The sequence below is a fragment of the Trachemys scripta genome, chromosome 3 (genome assembly GCF_013100865.1).
Source record: "Trachemys scripta elegans isolate TJP31775 chromosome 3, CAS_Tse_1.0, whole genome shotgun sequence".
In the NCBI taxonomy this organism is placed as follows: Eukaryota; Metazoa; Chordata; order Testudines; family Emydidae; genus Trachemys; species Trachemys scripta.
Window position 1 is genome coordinate 35755435 of NC_048300.1, and position 20082 is coordinate 35775516.

General features: G+C 39.9%; 1 protein-coding gene across 4 annotated transcripts in view; it reads right to left on the reverse strand.

The window, feature by feature from the left end:
* The window catches only part of PPM1B (protein phosphatase, Mg2+/Mn2+ dependent 1B), a 116335-nt gene that overhangs the window by 19195 nt on the left and 77058 nt on the right, over window positions 1-20082 (reverse strand). For all 4 annotated transcript variants that reach the window (XM_034764433.1, XM_034764431.1, XM_034764432.1 and 1 more), the window contains 2 exons: window positions 7868-8731; window positions 6008-6125 (listed from right to left, as the gene is read on the reverse strand). In XM_034764433.1, the coding sequence (XP_034620324.1) occupies window positions 6008-6125; window positions 7868-8713 (964 nt within the window). In that variant the 5' untranslated portion in view covers window positions 8714-8731. The remainder of the gene's footprint in view (window positions 1-6007; window positions 6126-7867; window positions 8732-20082) is intronic.

Below are 20082 nucleotides of genomic sequence, written 5' to 3' on the forward strand. Positions count from 1 at the left end.
TGAAATATCACACATAACTTAACTGTAGTTGCAATTACTTATTATGCTCTATTCTCAAAGATTAGTCCAGTTTCTTGGTACACTCTGATTACTGGTGTATCAGGAGAGCATAAAAAAAAATCCACTCTGCTGGGAAGAGAGGGGAGCTTTCCCTGGTAAATGCCATTAAATTCTGTAAGACCAACATTTTTTTTTTTAAACAAACAACAAAAAATATATTTAGTCCTTATGGTTGCAATGAATCTTGAAAATATTAACTTAGTATAAACTGATGCTGTGTATTCTTAAGCCTGCAGACGAACAGCTCACAGGATCTCTGATGTTACTCAATTTTGTCACGCTGAAGCAGAGTAAAAGCTGACCAAAGTCTTGTCAGTTATCATTGCTGATATTGAGAATCCTGTGCCAAGCAGTGAATTGAAAATATCCATTTTTTCTCTGCTGTAACTTTAAGAAGCTACCTTTTCCTTCAAATTCCACGTTTATTTTATTCAACTACTCGATCAAGTCTCATATCAAAAGGACTGTTAATTAAAAATACTGGTTGAACGATGAAGATACCACTTCCCAATTCTTCATTCCAAAGAACAAAATAGTACTCCTACTGCAATCCAATGGACCACCACCACCTCTCAAAGATCAAAGACCTTAGATTATTGAGTGGACTCATGTACTTCAGTTGACAACTAAGTAATTTCTTTTAAAATAAGGTCAGCTATATTTCACTCTGTTTGGATAGGCAAATCTTTATGTATCTATATGCTACTCTGAGGCCTGATCTAGCAAAGCACTTAAGCACATGACTAACTTAAGCACATGAGTAGTTCCATTGGCATCAATGGGATGAGTCATGTGATGAAAGTTAGGCACATGTTTAAGTACCTTTCTGAATTTGGGCCTGAAAACAATCAATACAATCACAGTGATTGTGATCACGGGAAGACACAGTCTTATTGACCATTATAACAGGGCATGAGTACATCAAGAATATACCTACATAAAAAATACTAATAAAAAAAATCAACTAGGAAACAGGAAGTCAAACAAAAAGGGTGGGTCGCCTGGCACTGTCCCACCAGCAACACAACTCTTCCATTTAACAGGCTGGGACTATAAAGTGTATTAGATTGCAAAATCAACTAAACGACTTCACAAATTACCAATTCTTGCACTCTATTCTCCAGAGTGCATTCTATCCAAAAATGCATGCAAAACTGTTGAGAGCAATTAGCCCTCTTCTGATGTTTTCTTAAAAAGAGGCTCCTTCTCATTTACAAAGCTGCTTTTTTTTTTTTTTTAAATATTCAACCAATTTTTCCAAACTTGACACCAAACATATTCCTCGTTGAAGAGTAAAACATGTCACGACGTAAATTTTAAAGACAATTATATAAGTTATCTGGACACAACAGATGCAATGGAGTCAAACAATTTTTTCAACAGAAACAGTTTTCCCACACTCAGATAGCAAACAAACCATCTAAAGTGTCCACTTCAAGCACCCACAAAATGTCTACTTCTGTCCTATAAATATTTGATGAAAAAATTTAATAGTAAAATTATAGGCTGCCAATCTCTTAAACCAGAATTCAGCCACTTTATTAAGGAAACAACAGACATATGTCAAAAGGCTAGAGAGATAATGAATTTATTGAGGACAGATGAAATATGCTGGGAGAAAAATAGGGAGGGGAAATATTGTGAGTTCTTCTGCTTTGTCTTCTGTTTTCTTTACTTGCTTCTATTCTTGATATAAATTTCTTGACTACTAACTCTCATTCCTTGTCAAATGTATGTCATTTAAAGGTCTTATACTTTATCCAACGTACAGAACATTGAATGGCAGGGGGAACTCCTGTGGGAAAACCAAAAACAACTGAAATAATATGACTAACAAATGTCTGGGTAACTTATTTCTGTTGAATACTCTGGCTTACCTGTCATTTACATTTTGAGTTATTGCAAAATAGTATTAGATCAAAAGGAATATTCCCCTATATTTGACCCCTATATATAAAATAAAGGTCAAAATCTGAATTATATAGATTTCTGTCCAAAATTAGATTTGGTGGACTATTATAAACAAAAAGCAGTAGCTTATAATAGTAGTATACTTCCCAGATCATTTCAAAAATCAACCCCCTCAAACTAACTAGAACTTATCTGATAGGCCACCCATTAAACTTTTCAGTAATCTGCATTTACAAAAGCTGCCCTGTTTTTACTGTACTATGTATTTCATAGCTACTTTGGGTATGTCTTTACTACCAGCCAGATTGGCAGGCAGCGATCAATCCAGCGGGAATCCATTTATTGCGTCTAGTCTAGATCCCCGAGCGCTCTTCCATCGACTCCTGTACTCCAGCTCGGCAAGAGGCGCAGGCAGAGTCGACGGGGGAGCAGCAGCAGTCAACTCACCGTAGTGAAGACACCGCAGTAAATAGATCTAAGTGCATCAACTTCAGCTACATTATTCACGTAGCTGAAGTTGTGTAACTTAGATCGACACCACCCCACAGTGTAGACCAGGCCTCAGCATAATCAGAAACAGACACCAAAGAAGCTGGGAAAAGCAAAGTAGCATGAGAAAATTTGTGACAATGATGGGTGTGGGTGGCTTTCTCAGAGTCTGTTAACAGTTTGTATGTTCACTTATTCAACAGACACACACTTAATGAAATGTATTTTATCTTAAAATAGATCATCTAGAAAGCCAAAGAATTTACGCCAAACATTTTCAAGGAAATATGCCGAAAGTTAGCATTTCAGAAGTCACCATTATCTACCATTAAACTCAGCGGGAGCTGCAAATACTCACTACCCCTGAAAAAAAAAATCAGACCACCTATTAAGATACCCAAGTTAGCAAAGAACATAAAGCCTGAACTCAACCCTAAGTACACGAGTAGCCTCACTGAAGTCTATGGGACTACTAAACCACACATGCTTAAGTGCCTTCCTGACTCAGGGCCTCAAGGCACCAAAAATAATTTTTAAAAATATCAGGGTCTTGGATCATCAGCTATTCCACCATGAACGTATTATTAAATATTAAGACACTAATGCACATAAGAAAAGTTTAGTTTAGACCCACTTCTATATTTTACTATATAATTCTGTATATAACTGTGTGCAACAAGAATACTAAGTGAAGTAATTTTCTTAGAAAGAATGATATTTTCACAAATAAGGTTTAACTAACTTTGCAAAATTCTAAGCAAGTGAATGCTTAATAATAATGTTTATTGTGCACTTCTATAGCAAGTTTCATTCAAGGATCTCAATGCATTTTAAAACAAATCTCAAAACATTCCTAAAAAGTAATAGTACCTCTGCATTACAGATAAGGAAACTTAAGGATGAAGAAGTTAGGTGATTTGCACAAGGTAACAGTGGTAAGGCCAGACATATGGTCTAACCACTAGAAAATGCTGTGTCCTGTACAGTACTGTAGTAGGTATACAATAAATTGTGAACAGTTAGTAGTATGCTTTTCTTTTAGATATTTTCAGGAGTCTGAGAAGAATCACTCTCCTTAATAGCTAAAATAAAAAAATCACGACAGTTATCTCTAGCCCTATTTATTATTTTTATTTGGATTTTTACTATTCTACATACAATAAAAAGCATGTCCATCCAATGATCCTAGCACCCTTGACAGTATTTTTAAAATACATTGAATAGACCCACCATCAGTTTCCCCAGATCAAGCTAAATAATGCAGCAATAGAATAATAAAAACAAGAACTAAAGCAACATCCACCAGACTCCTACATCACCATTACCCATCTTTACCCAACACCCATCTCCAAACAGAAAAGCACACCCTGAAAGCTAACATTACTTGGGTTCTCATGGGTCTGGAAAGGACACAAGTTTCACAAGTCCAGGGCTCTAGTGGCAAACATCTTGCCAATCATGCCTTCTCTCATACTGAAAGGGCTTCAGTTCAGGCATCTCCAGTAACCTGAACTATAGCAATATACAATGGGCTGACAGAGGTGAACTCTTAAGCAGGTAGGTCCCAGGCCATTTAGGTTTTACAGGTCAGAACCAACATCTTAAAATCAATCCTGAAACTAACAGGCAGTCAGTGCAGATTGTAGAGCACAGCACTGATAAGCTTGTGGCAGGAAACACTACTTAACAAGCAGGCTACTGAATTCTGCACTAGCTGCAGTTTCCAAATAGATCTAAGAAGCAGTCTCACAGTCTAATCCAAAGGCTGGCTGAGAGTTGCAAAGTCTGCATCTAAAAGAAACTGGAACAGGCCTCCCAACCATCCAAAGTCTGACTTGCTGTGGCTGCTACCTGATCAGCCAGTAGCAGCCACAACTCTAATCAGACCACAGATTGTGAAACTGGTCAACAAACAGAAGGCACATAATTACAGAAAGACCAACATAACCCACCACCATCTCTCCCAGTTGCTTTCCCCAACCAACCGATCTCATCTCAGTCTTATCTGGATTGGACCTCAGACAGGTAGCCCTGATTTCTACCTACACTGTCCCCCACAACTCTGAGTAATGCAACTGACAGCTTTAGCCAAGTCAGCAAAGATGGAGCTATAAAGCTCCATCGTCAATGTACTGAAGACACTCAACTCTTGCTTCTCACTAATCCTTCCAACAGTCATGCAAATATTAAGCAAGAGGGGTGATGAGGGAAACTGTCAGAAACCCAAATGAAAGTGCCCTCAGTGAACAGCAATTGCATACCACCACCTGCAGAGCACTCACCAAAGTCAGACTGAAACCATCCAAAAGCAGCCCCAATTCATTCCTGTGATGGTTTTGCAAATGAGTCAATGCCAACTTGTAGTAAACAGTATCCAAGGCAGATGACATATTTGATAATATCATCATGAACATCTGATCTTCATCTATCACCAACAGGAGTGTCTGTGCCATACTTAGCTCAGCAACAAGACAGACAAGGGTCAAAGAGATGAGAGGCCACTAAATACTGTGAGAGTTGTCTTACCACAGCCTTTTTACATAATCTTAACCAAAAATACAAGATTCAGTAAAGAAGCAATAGTTGGTAAGATAGCATCAAGCAATGGACTTCTGGAATTAAGAGCACGGTGAAGGATAAGAAAAAAAAACTGAGCCAGCAAGCCACTTTTACACATGCGGTGTCACCTTCAGAAATCTGCATCTACAGAGAGAGAGGAACTTTACTGAAGTCTCTAGATTGGTAGAAATTAACAAAGACACTGATTGATAAGGTTCTGCATGCAGATATCTATACACTCACATGCTTATACATACACATATAACAGAGTATTTGCACTTGGCGCACACTTAAACCCTTCAGGAAAATATTATGCACTCGCGCATACAGTTGTTTTCAGTCGTTCAGTCATAAATCCTCTTTTTCTTCCCTTTTTTTAAAATTAAAGTCTTAGCAAAGCATGCATTTTTCACCGATGACTATTTATATGCTAACTTCAAAGTTTTAAAATAAAAAAATTGGTTGAATTATTTAAACATTAAAAGGGCCTGAACAATTTTTAGTACACGAAAAGCTTATTTTACAATAACTAAAAAACAACAGCTTTCCTTCAAACCTTGGGGGGAGGGGGAGCAAAAACAAAAAAAAACCAAAAACACCTATGGGTTGAAATGAAACATTAGAAATAGAGTCTAAAAGAGTAAATCAAAAGTGCCATCGCAACCCTAAATATAGAATAAATTGTTAGCATGATATTACAATATACCCCGATATAATGCGACCCGATATAACACGAATTTGGATATAACGCGGTAAAGCAGCGCTCCGGGGGAACTCATGTATAGATTAAGGAAGAGATATTGGGTATGTCAGGGTTAGCTAACCCCAAATAACTTTTAAACCTTTTTCTAATTTTGGAAATCCATAGAGTTTTATCTACTTACATCAGGTCTGAATTTGGCACAGCATCATTTAAAACTTGAGAACCATTAGGTTTTTAAGCTTATGAAGACAGCAGCATTTTTAATACACAAAGTAGTTTTCCTACCTTCGACCCGTGATTCCAGGTGCTTATCCAGCTCAGCATCCTTTTTCACTGCCTCATCTGAGACCTTGGGGGCATTTGAAAAACAAACTAGCACAATACTCATGTTATCACGACTTCCCTATATAGTGGAGAGAAAAAAAAAAGTACATGAGACGGATCCTTAGTTTTAAAGCTCTTGCCTTCCTTGCTATTAATCACTCTAGCTTGTTCTAAGATAGATATTATAATGAACCATTGTTAACACAATTACTTTATTGCACATTTGTAACATGTTAATTAGCTGCAATATATTTCATGTAGAAAAAGATTATTTTATAGTCTTGAAATGTTATAGATTATCTTACAATTAATAATAAATATATAATTAAGCATTTCTTCACTTGTTTAAAAGATAACAAAAAGATCACCAGTTAAAATGAAGAAATTGTTTAACTGTTACCCAAACGAATAACAAATTAAAAAAGCTAATATTTTATTCTATGAAAATACTCAGGTGAGACATTACAGCTCATTCCAAATATATTCATTCATCTGAATTCTATTTGTGTCACTGCCTAAATTGCATTTCACTTTGATGCTATGAAGTTCCAAAAATGAATAAGATCACTTATATGGCCAAGAACCAACATAACGTTATGTTTCTCTATCCACCTCCCCAGGTCAGCCACTAATATATAGTTAATCTGGAACACACAATTTTCTTGCAAATTATGCAAAACTACAAATTTTTAATATCAATTTAATCTCCCACTTGGAAATTTTTACATATTTCCAGCTGATATTACAGTTCAACACATACTGTGCGAACACATCAACACTACTTTCTGTCAGAATCTCTCTCTTGTACCTCACTTTTTGCTCAGTAGTAATTTGCAAAACTATAACCCTAGCCCTAATTTAATTTACTACTGTACACCCATTCCCAGAGTGTATACTAATTCCCTGATTAATCAAAAGTTTGGTCTTTCCTCCCTCTGCCTGCCATGTTTGTATAAGCTTAATTGAAACTCTTGATGCTGTAGTCTGAGGAGCTTGTAACGGAGTTTAGTAAGGACTGGAAGAAGAATAGGTATCCTAGCTGCTTCTATATAGCATAAGGATTTGAAAGAGGGTTGTAAGAAATTATTCATTCTTGCACTGCAAATCTGGAGAGAATATTGTGACAACCACCAGTAACCAAACGAATATGGTAAACCCAGGGTTACTGGTCCTTATGTAGCCTTTTTTGTTCAGACCTACACCGGGGGCAGTTCCTAGCACCCATCATCACACCCACTCTCCTGCAGGAGCACAATAGGACTCTGGAGTAGGGAGAATACCATAGTAGAAAGGGCTTTGTTTTTAAAGTTTCCTTCTGCACCAGGCCTAAAAGGATTCTCACCTTTCGCAGTCAATAAAAGATAGTCGTTGGGACTCAAAAAATGCCCTCCTCTTCCAGAGTTGCAGAACATTGAGGCTAAAACGTCAAATTCAACTCCAATCTTGCAAGTGGTATGAACTTGTTCACATGGAATTTGGACATCAGTGCCCTATATTGAATCTGCCTATATGGAGCTCAGTGCAAGATCAGGGCTCAATTAAGCATTAAGTATATTATAGTAGTCCTGCCACATGCACAAGACTTGCAGATGTTGTTGGTTGGAAAAACAGCAGCACATTCAAGCGAAGCTTACAGTGTGTGCTGCAGGCTACAATGCAACCATGAAGAATTCTCTGGGCAACCAGAAGGAAGTGCAAGCTATTTGCATTACCTGAATTACAACCAGAGAGAAGTGAAATTCTTCTTTGTAACTGGTATTGTATTCATCTAAACAAAGATCAACAATTGTATAACAACTTGTAGGAAAAATAGTTACATACCTTATGTAAACAAGTATCGACCACCCAATTGCACACTTTTTCCAGGTCATCTGATACTTCAAGCCTAGACTTAACAAATTCACAGAGCTCTTCATTGCTCATAACATCCCAGATTCCATCACAAGCTAAGATGATAAATTCATCCTCTTCTGCTCTTAAAATTTCATAAACCTCAGGCTCTGGAGAAACAAGCTGTTCTGTAGGGCCTTTGCCATCAACACATTTGTAGTCATAGTCGCCCAGAGCTCGAGAAACTGCCAATGAACCATTAACACGCTGAATCATTACACTACCTCCTGCATTCTGGATTCGCTCCTTCTCCCTTGGGTTGCAAGGTTTGTGATCCTGTGTTGAAAAACACACTTGTCCATTTCTATAGAGAACAGCACGCGAATCACCACAGTTGATAAAGTATATATGCTCACGTGAAATCATAACTCCCACTGCTGTTGAGCCACTCCTGTCCATTCCATTTCTGAGGTCAGAAAAATTACGCATATATTCATCAATTTTCAAAAAGCCAGTTCTGATTCCACTCTTGACATTTTCCACTGAAGGCTCAAGAGCTGATCCTGGTTTTTCTGACGCCCTAAAATCATCATTGTTGGTGATGTGTTCTAATAAATGTGTTGAACAGTAATTTGCCACACGAGATCCTGCATGACCATCATAGACAGCAAAAAAGGACCAGTCCTCTAGGCCATGGGGAATACCTACAACAGCTGTGTGAGCATCTTCCATTTCCACTCTCCATCCCTGCATACTACTGAGGCCATAACGCAAGCCGTTCCCTGTACCATGAGCATTATGTTTATCAGTTTTTGGTTTATCCAAGAATGCACCCATGTTTACTTAATATTGAATCTGGAAAACAAAAGAAAAATCTTATTTATAAATCTATTATCCCACAAAAATCTTGTACAGCAATTTGTCAAACAATTCATATACAATTTTCTTACAGTACAGTCAGTGAATTACTGTATAACGAAGTGTGTACAACAAAGTATGCATTTTTATTCAGGTTAGCTATGGGGGGAAAATAAGGTCAGTATCAATTTTTTTTAAATGTGATCCTGTCGAATTAGACATTTTTGGTAGCTTACCCGCCACTGCCCTCAAGGGGGGGGAAGAGGACTTATTTTTGTCTTAGGAACATTTCATGCTCACTTATATTTATAAATGAAGGAGTCCTTCACATGGAAGGAGCAGTTTTGCTGCCTCTGTAGTACCTTTCTCCCCAGTCCATGTCCCTCCAATTCCATAAAAGTTACCAGGAAAAAATAGTACAGCCTCTCACTAATTTTTCTCCATAGTTTCCCAGAAGCTGTCCAGTGTAGGGGAGTCCTGGATAGCGCTGAGGAAGTGAAGTAACATTGGTAGGGAGAGGCTGGCCTGCTACTGGAACACTGAGTTTGGGGGCAACTTTTCCAAGAGGAGTTTGAGGACAAATCCTTCTCCCTCACCCACCAGCAAGATGATGGGGGTAATTTCCAGAAGAGAATCTTCAGAGAAGCCCCTTCTTAAACAAAAGTCTGGGAACAATCTGGCCTCCTGTTTGTGTAAGCAGTTCCAATTTTTAACTTTTCCAAAACACATTTCTTAAACTAATTTTGGATGCAATTTAAAATTCAAAAATATATAATTTGCCTAAATTAAAATTATCATACTGCAAATAAATCACACCATTCACAGTACTAGGAAAAATCAAGAACTACAAAACAAATACAGTTCTTCCGTTCCAATTAAAGACCTATTTAAAATAAAATAACTAAATGGATATAAGGACGGCAACCTTTTAAGATCATGACAGATAATTTACTCCAAATAATGAACTTGCAGTTCACACACATTCATTTTAAACAATATCCTTTACTGATCTTATTTTAGATAGAAGTCGTATCTTTCTGATTATCACAATGATTTTTAATGCTGTACTGAGAAACAACATTAATTACACTGCTCTACAGCCAAAATGCTTCTGAAATAAATGTAGTCAAACTTTACTAATTCCGGGTCACTGAGAACGAAAATGATGCTTAAAATTGTTGATTGGCTCTAGTTTTCAAGATATGCTATTGGGTCAGTATATATGACCCTTGACTTGGGAATGGCGGAAGATGTTTGTAGTGAAGTGACTTTTGCATCACAAAAGCGCAGTATAACCACTATGGTTAAGAAAGCCTATCACCTTTATTTTGGCTGCAAAATTGGAGATCAAGACAAGAGGTGGGCCCCACACATATGCTGCAACACTTGTGCAACCAATCTTCGTCAGTGGTTGAAAGGAAAAGGAAATCTATGCCTTTTGCAGTGCCAATGATTTAGAGAGACCCAACAGATCATACCAGCAATTGTTACTTCTGCATGGTGCCTCCAGTTGCGAAAGGTGTGTCAAAGAAGAAAAAGTGGACTGGCAAGGAAAAGACGGCATGGAAAGCCTTCCAGTTAGTGGCAATAAATTTTTTCGGAAACAACAAGGCAGACAACTACAGGTTGTTGGTTGAAAACCTCCTAAATGCATACAAAAGCCTTGGTTGCAACATGTCACTAAAGATACATTTTTTGCACTCTCATCTAGATTTTTTTCCACCGAACTGCGGAGCAGTGAGCGACGAGCACGGCGAGCGATTTCACCAGGACATTGCAACAATGGAGAAACGCCTTTTGTTTCATAATAAATTTTATTTATATAACCCTTTTGCTGATTTTTAAAGTGTTACATAAACAGGACAGGTGAAATATTATCATGTAAAGCAACCATAAACACATGGTTTACAATTTATGATTAAAACTCTACTATCTACACAATATACATAGACATAAAATGTAAAAACTTAAATATCTTAGAAACAGTAGCCAATCAGTTGTTTTAACTGTCATATTTGAATTCAGCACATCAAAATACCTAATAAATAGCACATTTTATCTCTGAAGCAGCCGACTTCTCAAAAATTGTACACCAGTGTTATTGTTCTAGTTTTATGCTGTATTATTTTGGTTTATATGTTTCTTTTCCAAGTCATTTCAGTTCTCTTTTGTATTACCATTCCCTTTAGCATAAAAGTTTCAAGTTCAACGAAGGGTCAAGCCAGAGTTGATAGAAACTGGTATGACTAAATGACATAATTCAGCTCCACCCTTTTCTTAAATAGTCTATACAGTCCTGAGGCAGATACCGTCAGATTTGAAAAACAGACAGATCAAAGCAGAGTTTTCTGTAATCACCCCTGAGGGCCCAGGTGCACAATGGCAGAATATCTACTGTAGAAAGGAATGTGAACGGAGGGGAAATTTACAATAAGCAATATCCATGTTCAAGCTCTAATTCAAAGTTTAAAAGTGCCATGCACACCTTTTTGTTGTTGTTGGTTTGTTTTTTTGTCATTCATGTTCTCCTCTCTCATTCTAGGACTAGATTATCCTGTGGTGCAAGGCAGGAACATGACCCTGCCAGTATTATATTATTAAACCTTTAAGATACACCTAGGCCTCTCCTTTTAATTACATAATCCTCATATATATTGCATATCAAAAACTTCTCAGCTAATTTTTTTTCCATTAAGCAGGGTACTAGAAGCTACTGATATTAAAAAAGTAAGTATGACATTCAGTAGTATTGTGACAATTTCCGACTAGACATTTTAAGTGATTAACTTCTGTGTTCTGTCCTCCATATTATAAAAGACATGCCTGGTAATTTAAAAAGAACCCTCCCCCTCAGATACTATCTTAATTTTATGTAATAAATACCTTATGTATTCTAACCACTCCAGTTGTAACAAAGAAGTGAGGCCCTGTGAGCTACTGAACTGCCTAAAATGTCAGATATCAGGGGGTAGCCGTGTTAGTCTGTATCTACAAAAACAACAAGGAGTCTGGTGGCACCTTAAAGACTAACAGATTTATTTGGGCATAAGCTTTCGTGGGTAAAAACCTCACTTCTTCGGATGCATAGAGTGAAAGTTACAGATGCAGGCATTATATACTGACATGTGGAGAGAGCAGGGAGTTACTTCGCAAGTGCAGAACCAGTGTTGACAGGGCCAATTCAATCAGGGTGGATGTAGTCCACTCCCAATAATAGATGAGGAGGTGTCAATTCCAGGAGAGGAAAAGCTGCTTCTGTAATGAGCCAGCCACTCCCAGTCCCTATTCAAACCCAGATTAATGGTGTTAAATTTGCAAATGAATTTTAGTTCTGCTGTTTCTCTTTGAAGTCTGTTTCTGAAGTTTTTTTGTTCAATGATAGTGACTTTTAAATCTGTAATAGAATGACCAGGGAGATTGAAGTGTTCACTTGCTGGCTTATGTATGTTACCATTCCTGATGTCCGATTTGTGTCCATTTATTCTTTTGCGGAGGGACTGTCCGGTTTGGCCAATGTGCATGGCAGAGGGGCACTGCTGGCACATATAACATTAGTGGATGTGCAGGTGAATGAGCCCTTGATGGTGTGGCGGATGTGGTTGGTCCTCTGATGGTGTCGCCAGAGTAGATATGGGGACAGAGTAGGCAACAAGGTTTGCTACAGGGATTGGTTCCTGGGTTGGTGTTTCTGTGGTGTGGTGTGTAGTTGCTGGTGAGTATTTGCTTCAGGTTGGGGGGTTGTCTGTAAGAGTGAAGGATCATTTTCCAGGATAGGTTGTAGATCATGGATAATGCGCTGGAGAGGTTTTAGCTGGGGGCTGTATGTGATGGCCAGTGGTGTTCTGTTATTGTCCTTGTTGGGCCTGTCCTGTAGTAGGTGATTTCTGGGTACCTTGCTCTGTCAATCTGTTTCCTCACTTCCCCAGGTGGGTATTGTAGTTTTACGAATGCTTGATAAAGATCTTGTAGGTGTTTGTCTCTGTCTGAGGGGTCGGAGCAAATTCGGTTGTATCTTAGGGCTTGGCTGTAGACAATGGATCGTGTGATGTGTCTTGGATGGAAGCTGGAGGCATGTAGGTAAGTATAGTGGTCAGTAGATTTCCGGTATAGGGTGGTGTTTATGTGATCATCACTTATTTGCACTGTGGTGTCCAGGAAGTGGATCTCTTGTGTGGACTGGTCCAGGCTGAGTTTGATGGTGGGGTGGAAATTGTTGAAGTCCAGGTGGAATTCTTCAAGGGCCTCCTTTCTGTGGGTCCATATGATGAAGATGTCATCAATATAGCGCAAGTAGAGGAGGGGCACTAGGGGACGAAAGCTGAGGAAGCATTGTTCTAAGTCAGCCATAAAAATGTTGGCATACTGTGGGGCCATGCGGGTACCCAAAGCAGTGACTTGAAGGTATAAGTTGTCCCCAAATATGAAGTGGTTGTGGGTGAGGACAAAGTCACAAAGCTCAGCCACCAGGCGTGCTGTGGCCTCATCAGGGATACTGTTCCTGACAGCTTGTAGTCCATCCTCATGTGGAATATTGGTGTAAAGTGCTTCTACATCCATGGTGGCCAGGATGGTGTTTTCAGGAAGAACACCAATGCATTGTAGTTTCCTCAGAAAGTCAGTGGTGTCTCGAAGATAGCTGGGAGTGCTGGTAGCGTAGGGTCTGAGGAGAGAGTCCAAATAGCCAGATAATCCTGCTGTAAGAGTGCCAGTGCCTGAGATGATGGGGCGTCCAGGGTTTCTGGGTTTATGGATCTTTGGTAGCAGATAGAATACCCCTGGTCGGGGTTCTGGGGGTGTGTCCATGTAGATTTGTTCCCATACTGTAGCTGGAAATTTCTTGAGCAGATGGTGTAGTTTCTTTTGGTATTCCTCAGTAGGATCAGAGGATAGTGGCCTGTAGAATGTGGTCTTGGAGAGTTGCCTGGCAGCCTCCTGTTCATAATCCGACCTGTTCATTATGACTACAGCACCTCCTTTGTCAGCCCCTTTGATGATAATGTCAGAGTTGTTTCTGAGGTTGTGGATGGCATTGCGTTCTGTACGGCTGAGGTTATGGGACAAGTGATGTTGTTTGTACACAATTTCAGCCTGTGCACGTCTGCGGAAGCACTCTATGTAGAGGTCCAGTCTGTCATTTCGACCGTCAGGAGGAGTCCACGCAGAGTTCTTCTTCTTGTAGTGTTGGTAGGAGGGTTCCTGTGGGTCAGTGCACTATTCAGTGGTGCGTTGAAAATATTCCTTGAGTCAGAGATGACAAAAGTAGGCTTCCAGATCACCGCAGAACTGTATCGTGTTCGTGGGGCAGAAAGAGAGTCACCGAGATAGGAAAGACTCTTCTGCTGGGCTAAGTGTGTGGTTGGAAAGATAGACAATGTTGTTAGATGAGTTGAGGGTACCACTGTTGTAGCCCTCTGTGGCAGGTAGGAGTTTAGATAGCTTACTGTCCTTTTTCCTCTGTAGAGAAGTGAAGTGTGCATTGTAAATGGCTTATCTCATTTTTGTAAAGTCCAGCCACGTGGAAGTTAGTGTGGAAGGTTGGTATTGTATGAGAGTCTCCAATTCTGAGAGCTCATTCTTGATCTTCTCCTGTCTGCTGTACAGGATGCTGATCAGGTGGTTCCTCAGTTTCTTTGAGAGTGTGTGGCACAGTCTCTCACCATAGTCAGTGTAGTATGTTGATTGCAATGGATTTTTTACCTTCAGTCCATTTGGTATGATGTCCACCCGTTTGCATTTGGAGAGGAAGATGATGTCTGTATCTGTGCAAGTTTTTTGTTGCGGTTGATGGATTTCCACTCCATACGGCTAAATTTAGTGCCTTGCATGGTGTCAAGTATCAGGGGATAGCCGTGTTAGTCTGTGTCTACAAAAACAACAAGGAGTCTGGAGGCACCTTAAAGACAAACAGATTTATTTGGGCATAAGCTTTCGCGGGTAAAAACCTCACTTCACTTTGAAGCACTCAAGACGGGTACCCAGAAATCACCTACTACAGGACAGGCCCAACAAGGACAATAACAGGACAATAACAGAACACCACTGGCCATCACATACAGCCCCCAGCTAAAACCTCTCCAGCGCATTATCCACGATCTACAACCTATCCTGGAAAATGATCCTTCACTCTCAGAGACCTTGGGAGGCAGGCCAAGTCCTTGCTTACAGACAACACTTGATATGATGACTGCAACTGGTTGCAACTGCATAGTTTAGGTTATGCTTTAGTTTCTATGCCCTTTGAATTTTCTATGTAGATTTTATTTGGTTTCTCTTCACATTTTTTTTTTAATAAGAAGTCTTTGTATTTGGATTCTGATTGAATTTTTTTTCTTGGAGTCCTACTTTTCACTGTTGATCAGTAGCTTGGGGTGGAGGAACAAAACAACTTTGTCTAGCTACACAAAACTTGATAAAGGTGAATACTGAGCACATCTGGTCCAACAGGCAGGATTTTTTTTTGTTAATATGGGATTTAACATAATTTGTAGCTGTAATTCATAGAATTACTGAAAAATTATATGCACATATAAGCCTGCTGGATTTTGGGAGGGCAAACCCAAATCCAATTGATAAATGGATTAGGCATACACAAGACCTTCTTCATTAGGAATGTCACTTTTCTGTCAGATGTTATGCTACAAACAGAGGGATTTATGGTCGGCTGCTAATGGATAAAATATTCTATCAACAGCTGCACTCCTATACCCCCGTCCCCACCTGCAGTTGTGCACAATTAAAAAAAAAAAATAACACTCTCAAAACCCTTTGTTTGGAAGCAAGTAGTGTTGCTTCCCCTAAACATACCTGACACAAATTGATGAAATTATGGAAATTAAAAGTTAAGCCATATTACACTACACACTCTTCACTCTTTCATCCAGCAACATGTGCACTTTCCTATCTCCCCACTTATAGATCACATAGCCACAACCCTGGTCTGCTCCTCCAGCAAAACCGGTCTTCCATCAATCTCTTTAATTGCCTTTCCGTAATTCACTCAACTACCTTTTCATAACACAACCACTGCCACCACCAAACAGCCACTATTACACTAGTATTGGGAAGGAAAATCTGGTAGATGGGTGTGTGCAGAAAGACAAACAGGAGACAGAGTTAAAGTTCCAGTGCATGGTAGTTGTGGTAACAATAAGCTATGCACTTGTCGGTAGAGAAGTAGAGGATATGAATTATTCACATGACTTAACTTTTAATTTCTTCTCATTTGAGGGTTTGTCAGGTATGTGGTGTATGCAACTGGTTCACAACTAAGTTTTGTGTGTATTAATTGTAAAGACAAAACCATAGAAGATCCATCTAGTTTGATCCTGCATTATAGGCAGAGCAGGTAGCAATAGTTATAGTTATATAAAATAGTTGTGCCTTCCTAACATTTTCCAGTAAAATTCCTTGTTTTCAATTGCTTACAACTTTGTCAAACTAACATTTCAGGCTGAAAGTTTCTATGACTCATAGACTTTAAGGTCAGAAGGGACCATTATGATCTTCTAGTCTGACCTCCTGCACAACCCAGGCCACAGAATCTCAACCACCCACTCCTGTAACAAATCCCTGACCTATGTCTGAGCTACTGAAGTCCTCAACTTGTGGTTTAAAGATTTCAAGGTGCAGAGAATCCTGCAGCAAGTGACCCATACCCCATGCTATGTTTGTTTTTGCCATCAGCAAAAATGGTGCAATCGTTTTCAACTATAAATTTAGGGGGAAATAGGCAGTGTTTCCAACATTAATTTATTTCCAGGCATTCTGAAGAGATCTAGAAATGCCATACTTAGGAGCAAAAGCCTGCAATTTGGCACAGGGAAAGTCTTGAGGCTCAAGAGATGGCCCCATAAAATTTTATCCGGATTTGGCCAATTAAAGCCCTGAAAATTTTCCATTTGTTACATGCTTAATAAAGCTGGTTCGAGGTTGGCTGCTAAAATCTTTGAACTTCTAACTCCCTTGGAACTCTCTGAACATTGAGCAGGTTTTCTATCCTCATGGAGTTCCTTATATGACCCGGTATTGTAGAGAGGCAAAGCAGTAGCTGAAAAATAACCTTTGGCTGAAAAGCACTGCATTAGAATCTAGGAGGCAACCATGAAGTTCAGTTTCAACTCTTCCACTAACAAGAACTAATTGTGCCCTTCACATGTCTTATTATTGAACAAGGCCTCATTCATAGTCCTCTCAAGACACAAACAATCATCATTCACCCCCATTTTACAGATGGGATAACAGATTGCACAAAACGAGTACTGGCACAACTGGATAAAAACCTAGAGCTCTAATATGAAAGGCCCATTTAACCAAACTGCATTTCAGAATGAACATGCCAAACCTGTGGATTCAGATGTTCTGTCTATAACCACTGCTCTATCCTCTAGTCCATTGTCCCCTGGAGCCTGAAATAGAATTCTGATTGCCAACACTGTTCCACTGTCTAGCAAATAGTTGTGTAAGCCATTAGAGTGGATTTTGCATTCCCTTCCAATGGTAGGCCCTCCCACATAGACGACAACTGCTTATTGCTGCTACCAATTACTATTTTAGCTCAAGTTCTAAGAATTTGTGCCAGGAACTTAAAGGTCCTGGGTACTAACACTGCTAATGACACATGCGGTGGGATCTATATGGTTCTAACTCCATTACAGTTCCTTGTGTAACTAACATATCTCCATTTTGGCATATGCATTATGATACAGTCTGTAATTACCACATATAATTTGCTCTGCAGAACCCCATTATTCAGTGCACTGAATGAATGATGAATGAGACATTTGCAAGCTGAGAAAATGTTCTCTTACAACTAAGTGCTAGACTTGGATTTAGGAGAGGAGGGATTATATCCCAGGCTGAGTCAGACTTTTTTGTGGCGCTAAGCAATATATGTATAACAAGGCAGAATTAATTAATTCTAAGTTTCCTAATTTTTGAGTGATTGACTTTGCAACATTAATGGTCTCTTAACAGTTTTCCGCATGTAATATTAATAGTAATGCTCTTTTTCCAACTTGACTTCAAGACACTAACACAATTTTCAACCTTCTACTATCATCAGACTGGCAAAATTTGTGTTTTATGAAAAGTTAATTATCGGGTTTTGTTATACAATGTAGAAATTCTCAGCAAATCCTCTCACAGATTAATCCTCTTTGATGTAGAGCAATGATTGATGAGGTAGTCTAAACTTTATACATAGTAAATTCCTTTACTTTGAGTGGCTATTAAAAAGTGAAAGGGAATGGTTTGATATGAACAAGGAGGAAAAACATTGTTTTATTTAAGCAGGCATGTGTTCTACTATCGTATACACAAGGCTGTGTACTCCTCAGCTGTGCAATTTGAAGAGAAATCAATCCCTTGTCACAAAATATGTGCTCCAGAATCTAAGCTTTCACTTTTAAAAATGAATGTTTCTACTATGGCTGTGAAAATAACTACAAACATGTAATCAACACAATGTCGTCTTCCTGAATATGAAGACAGTATGAAAAAATGGTTACTAACCTTCTGTAACTGTTGTTCTTCGAGGTGTGTTGCTAATGTCCATTCCAATGTAGGTGACTCCCAATCAGTTGTGGGGGAGGGTTTGGAGTTCATTGACAAGCAGACTGTAGCACCACTCTGCCAAACCCAGCATCATCTCCAGCCTGCTGACTGACGGCATAGTGAGACAAAAAAGTGTGGACTGAAGACCACGTTGCTGCTCTACAGATGTCCTGGATAGGAACCTGTGCCATGAATGCACGTGAAGATGCTTAGGCCTTTGTAGAATGCACCCTCAGGCAGGACCGGGGACCTTCATCAGGTTCATGAAATGATCCACGATGAAATTCTCTGGGCTGAGGCTATGAGACCCTTCATCCTGTCTGCAACTGCCACAAAGAATTAAGAAGTTCTCCAAAATGATTTAGTCCTTTCTACGTAGAAGGCAAGAGCATGTCTGACATCCAGGGAATGAAGTCGCTGCTCCCGTTTCTGGCATGTGGTTTCAGATAGAAGACTGGAGAGGTCCGAGACCTGGTTACTATGGAATTGTGAAACCACCTTTGGGAGGAAGGCTGGGTGAGGGCGCAGCTGGGCCTTGTCCTTGAAGAATACTGTATATGGAGGCTCTGAAATAAGGGTCTTAATCTCCGAGACCCTTCTGGCTGACATAATAGCCACAAGGAAGGCCACCTTCCAGGACAAGTAGAGCGGAGAACACGCTGCCAATGGCTCAAATGGGGGACCCAGGAGCCATAACAATACTAGGTTGAGATCCCAGGGTGGGATTGCTTGTTGTACCTGGGGATACAGTCTGTCAAACCCCTTGAGACAACAACTACAGATAGAGTTTGTAAAGACAGACAGGCCGTTTACCCATGGGTGAAACGCAGAAACTGCAGCCAGGTGGACTCTAATCGACTACACCGATAGCCATTGCTGCTTCAGGTATAGCAAGTAGTCCAGAATGGCACTGATGACCCATGGGTGAGACACCTTTCTGCACCGACCAGATCAAGGACCTTTTCCACTTTGCCTCGTATGTAGCTCTAGTGGACGGCTTTCTGCTTCCTAAAAAAAAAAACTTCTTGAACTGGTTCAGAGCGTGCTAGCTCCAAGAGGTTCAGCCATGGAGCTTCCAGGCCATGAGTTGGAGGCCTTGAAGTGAAGAAAGTGGGCCATGCAAAATTCCCATAAGCGAAGTGCCTCCTGGCACAGGTGAGAAGAGCATGCTTCGTCCTGCCTGTTGATCTAGGAAATGGCTGTTGTCTGTAAGGACTGACATGCACCTGCCTGCTACATGGGTTTGGAACTCCTGGCAGGCCTGAGCTCTGTGATGTTGATGTGTAACAAGAGCTCTTCCAGGGATCAGAGGCCCTGAGTTTTTAGGAACCCCAAGTGAGCTCCCACTAGCTGGGAAGTAATTTGAGGGAAGTAATCACAGATGGGGGAACTGTAATGACCAAGTCTAGAAGGTGTCGGCGTGGCGAGTATACCAATGCCAGCCACGCCTGGAGAGGTCCGAAACAAAGTCTCGCATGCTGAACCACATAGTATATGATGCCATGTGTCCCAGGAGCTGTGAGCAATTTCTCGAAGTGGCGATAGGGTGATTCCTGATACTTTCTATAAGCCTCTTTACTGCTTGGAAGCATGCTTCTGGACAGAAGCTCTGGCCTGTAATGAGTCCAGAATGGCCCCAATTAATTCTAACCTCTGGACCAGGGAGAAAGTGGACTTCTTTGCATTTATGAGAAGACCTAAGTCCTGGAAGGTCAACTGTATTAATGTCACAACTTTCGCTACCTGAAGTCTGGACCTCCTTCTGACTAGGCGGTCGTCGAGGTACGGCTAAACCT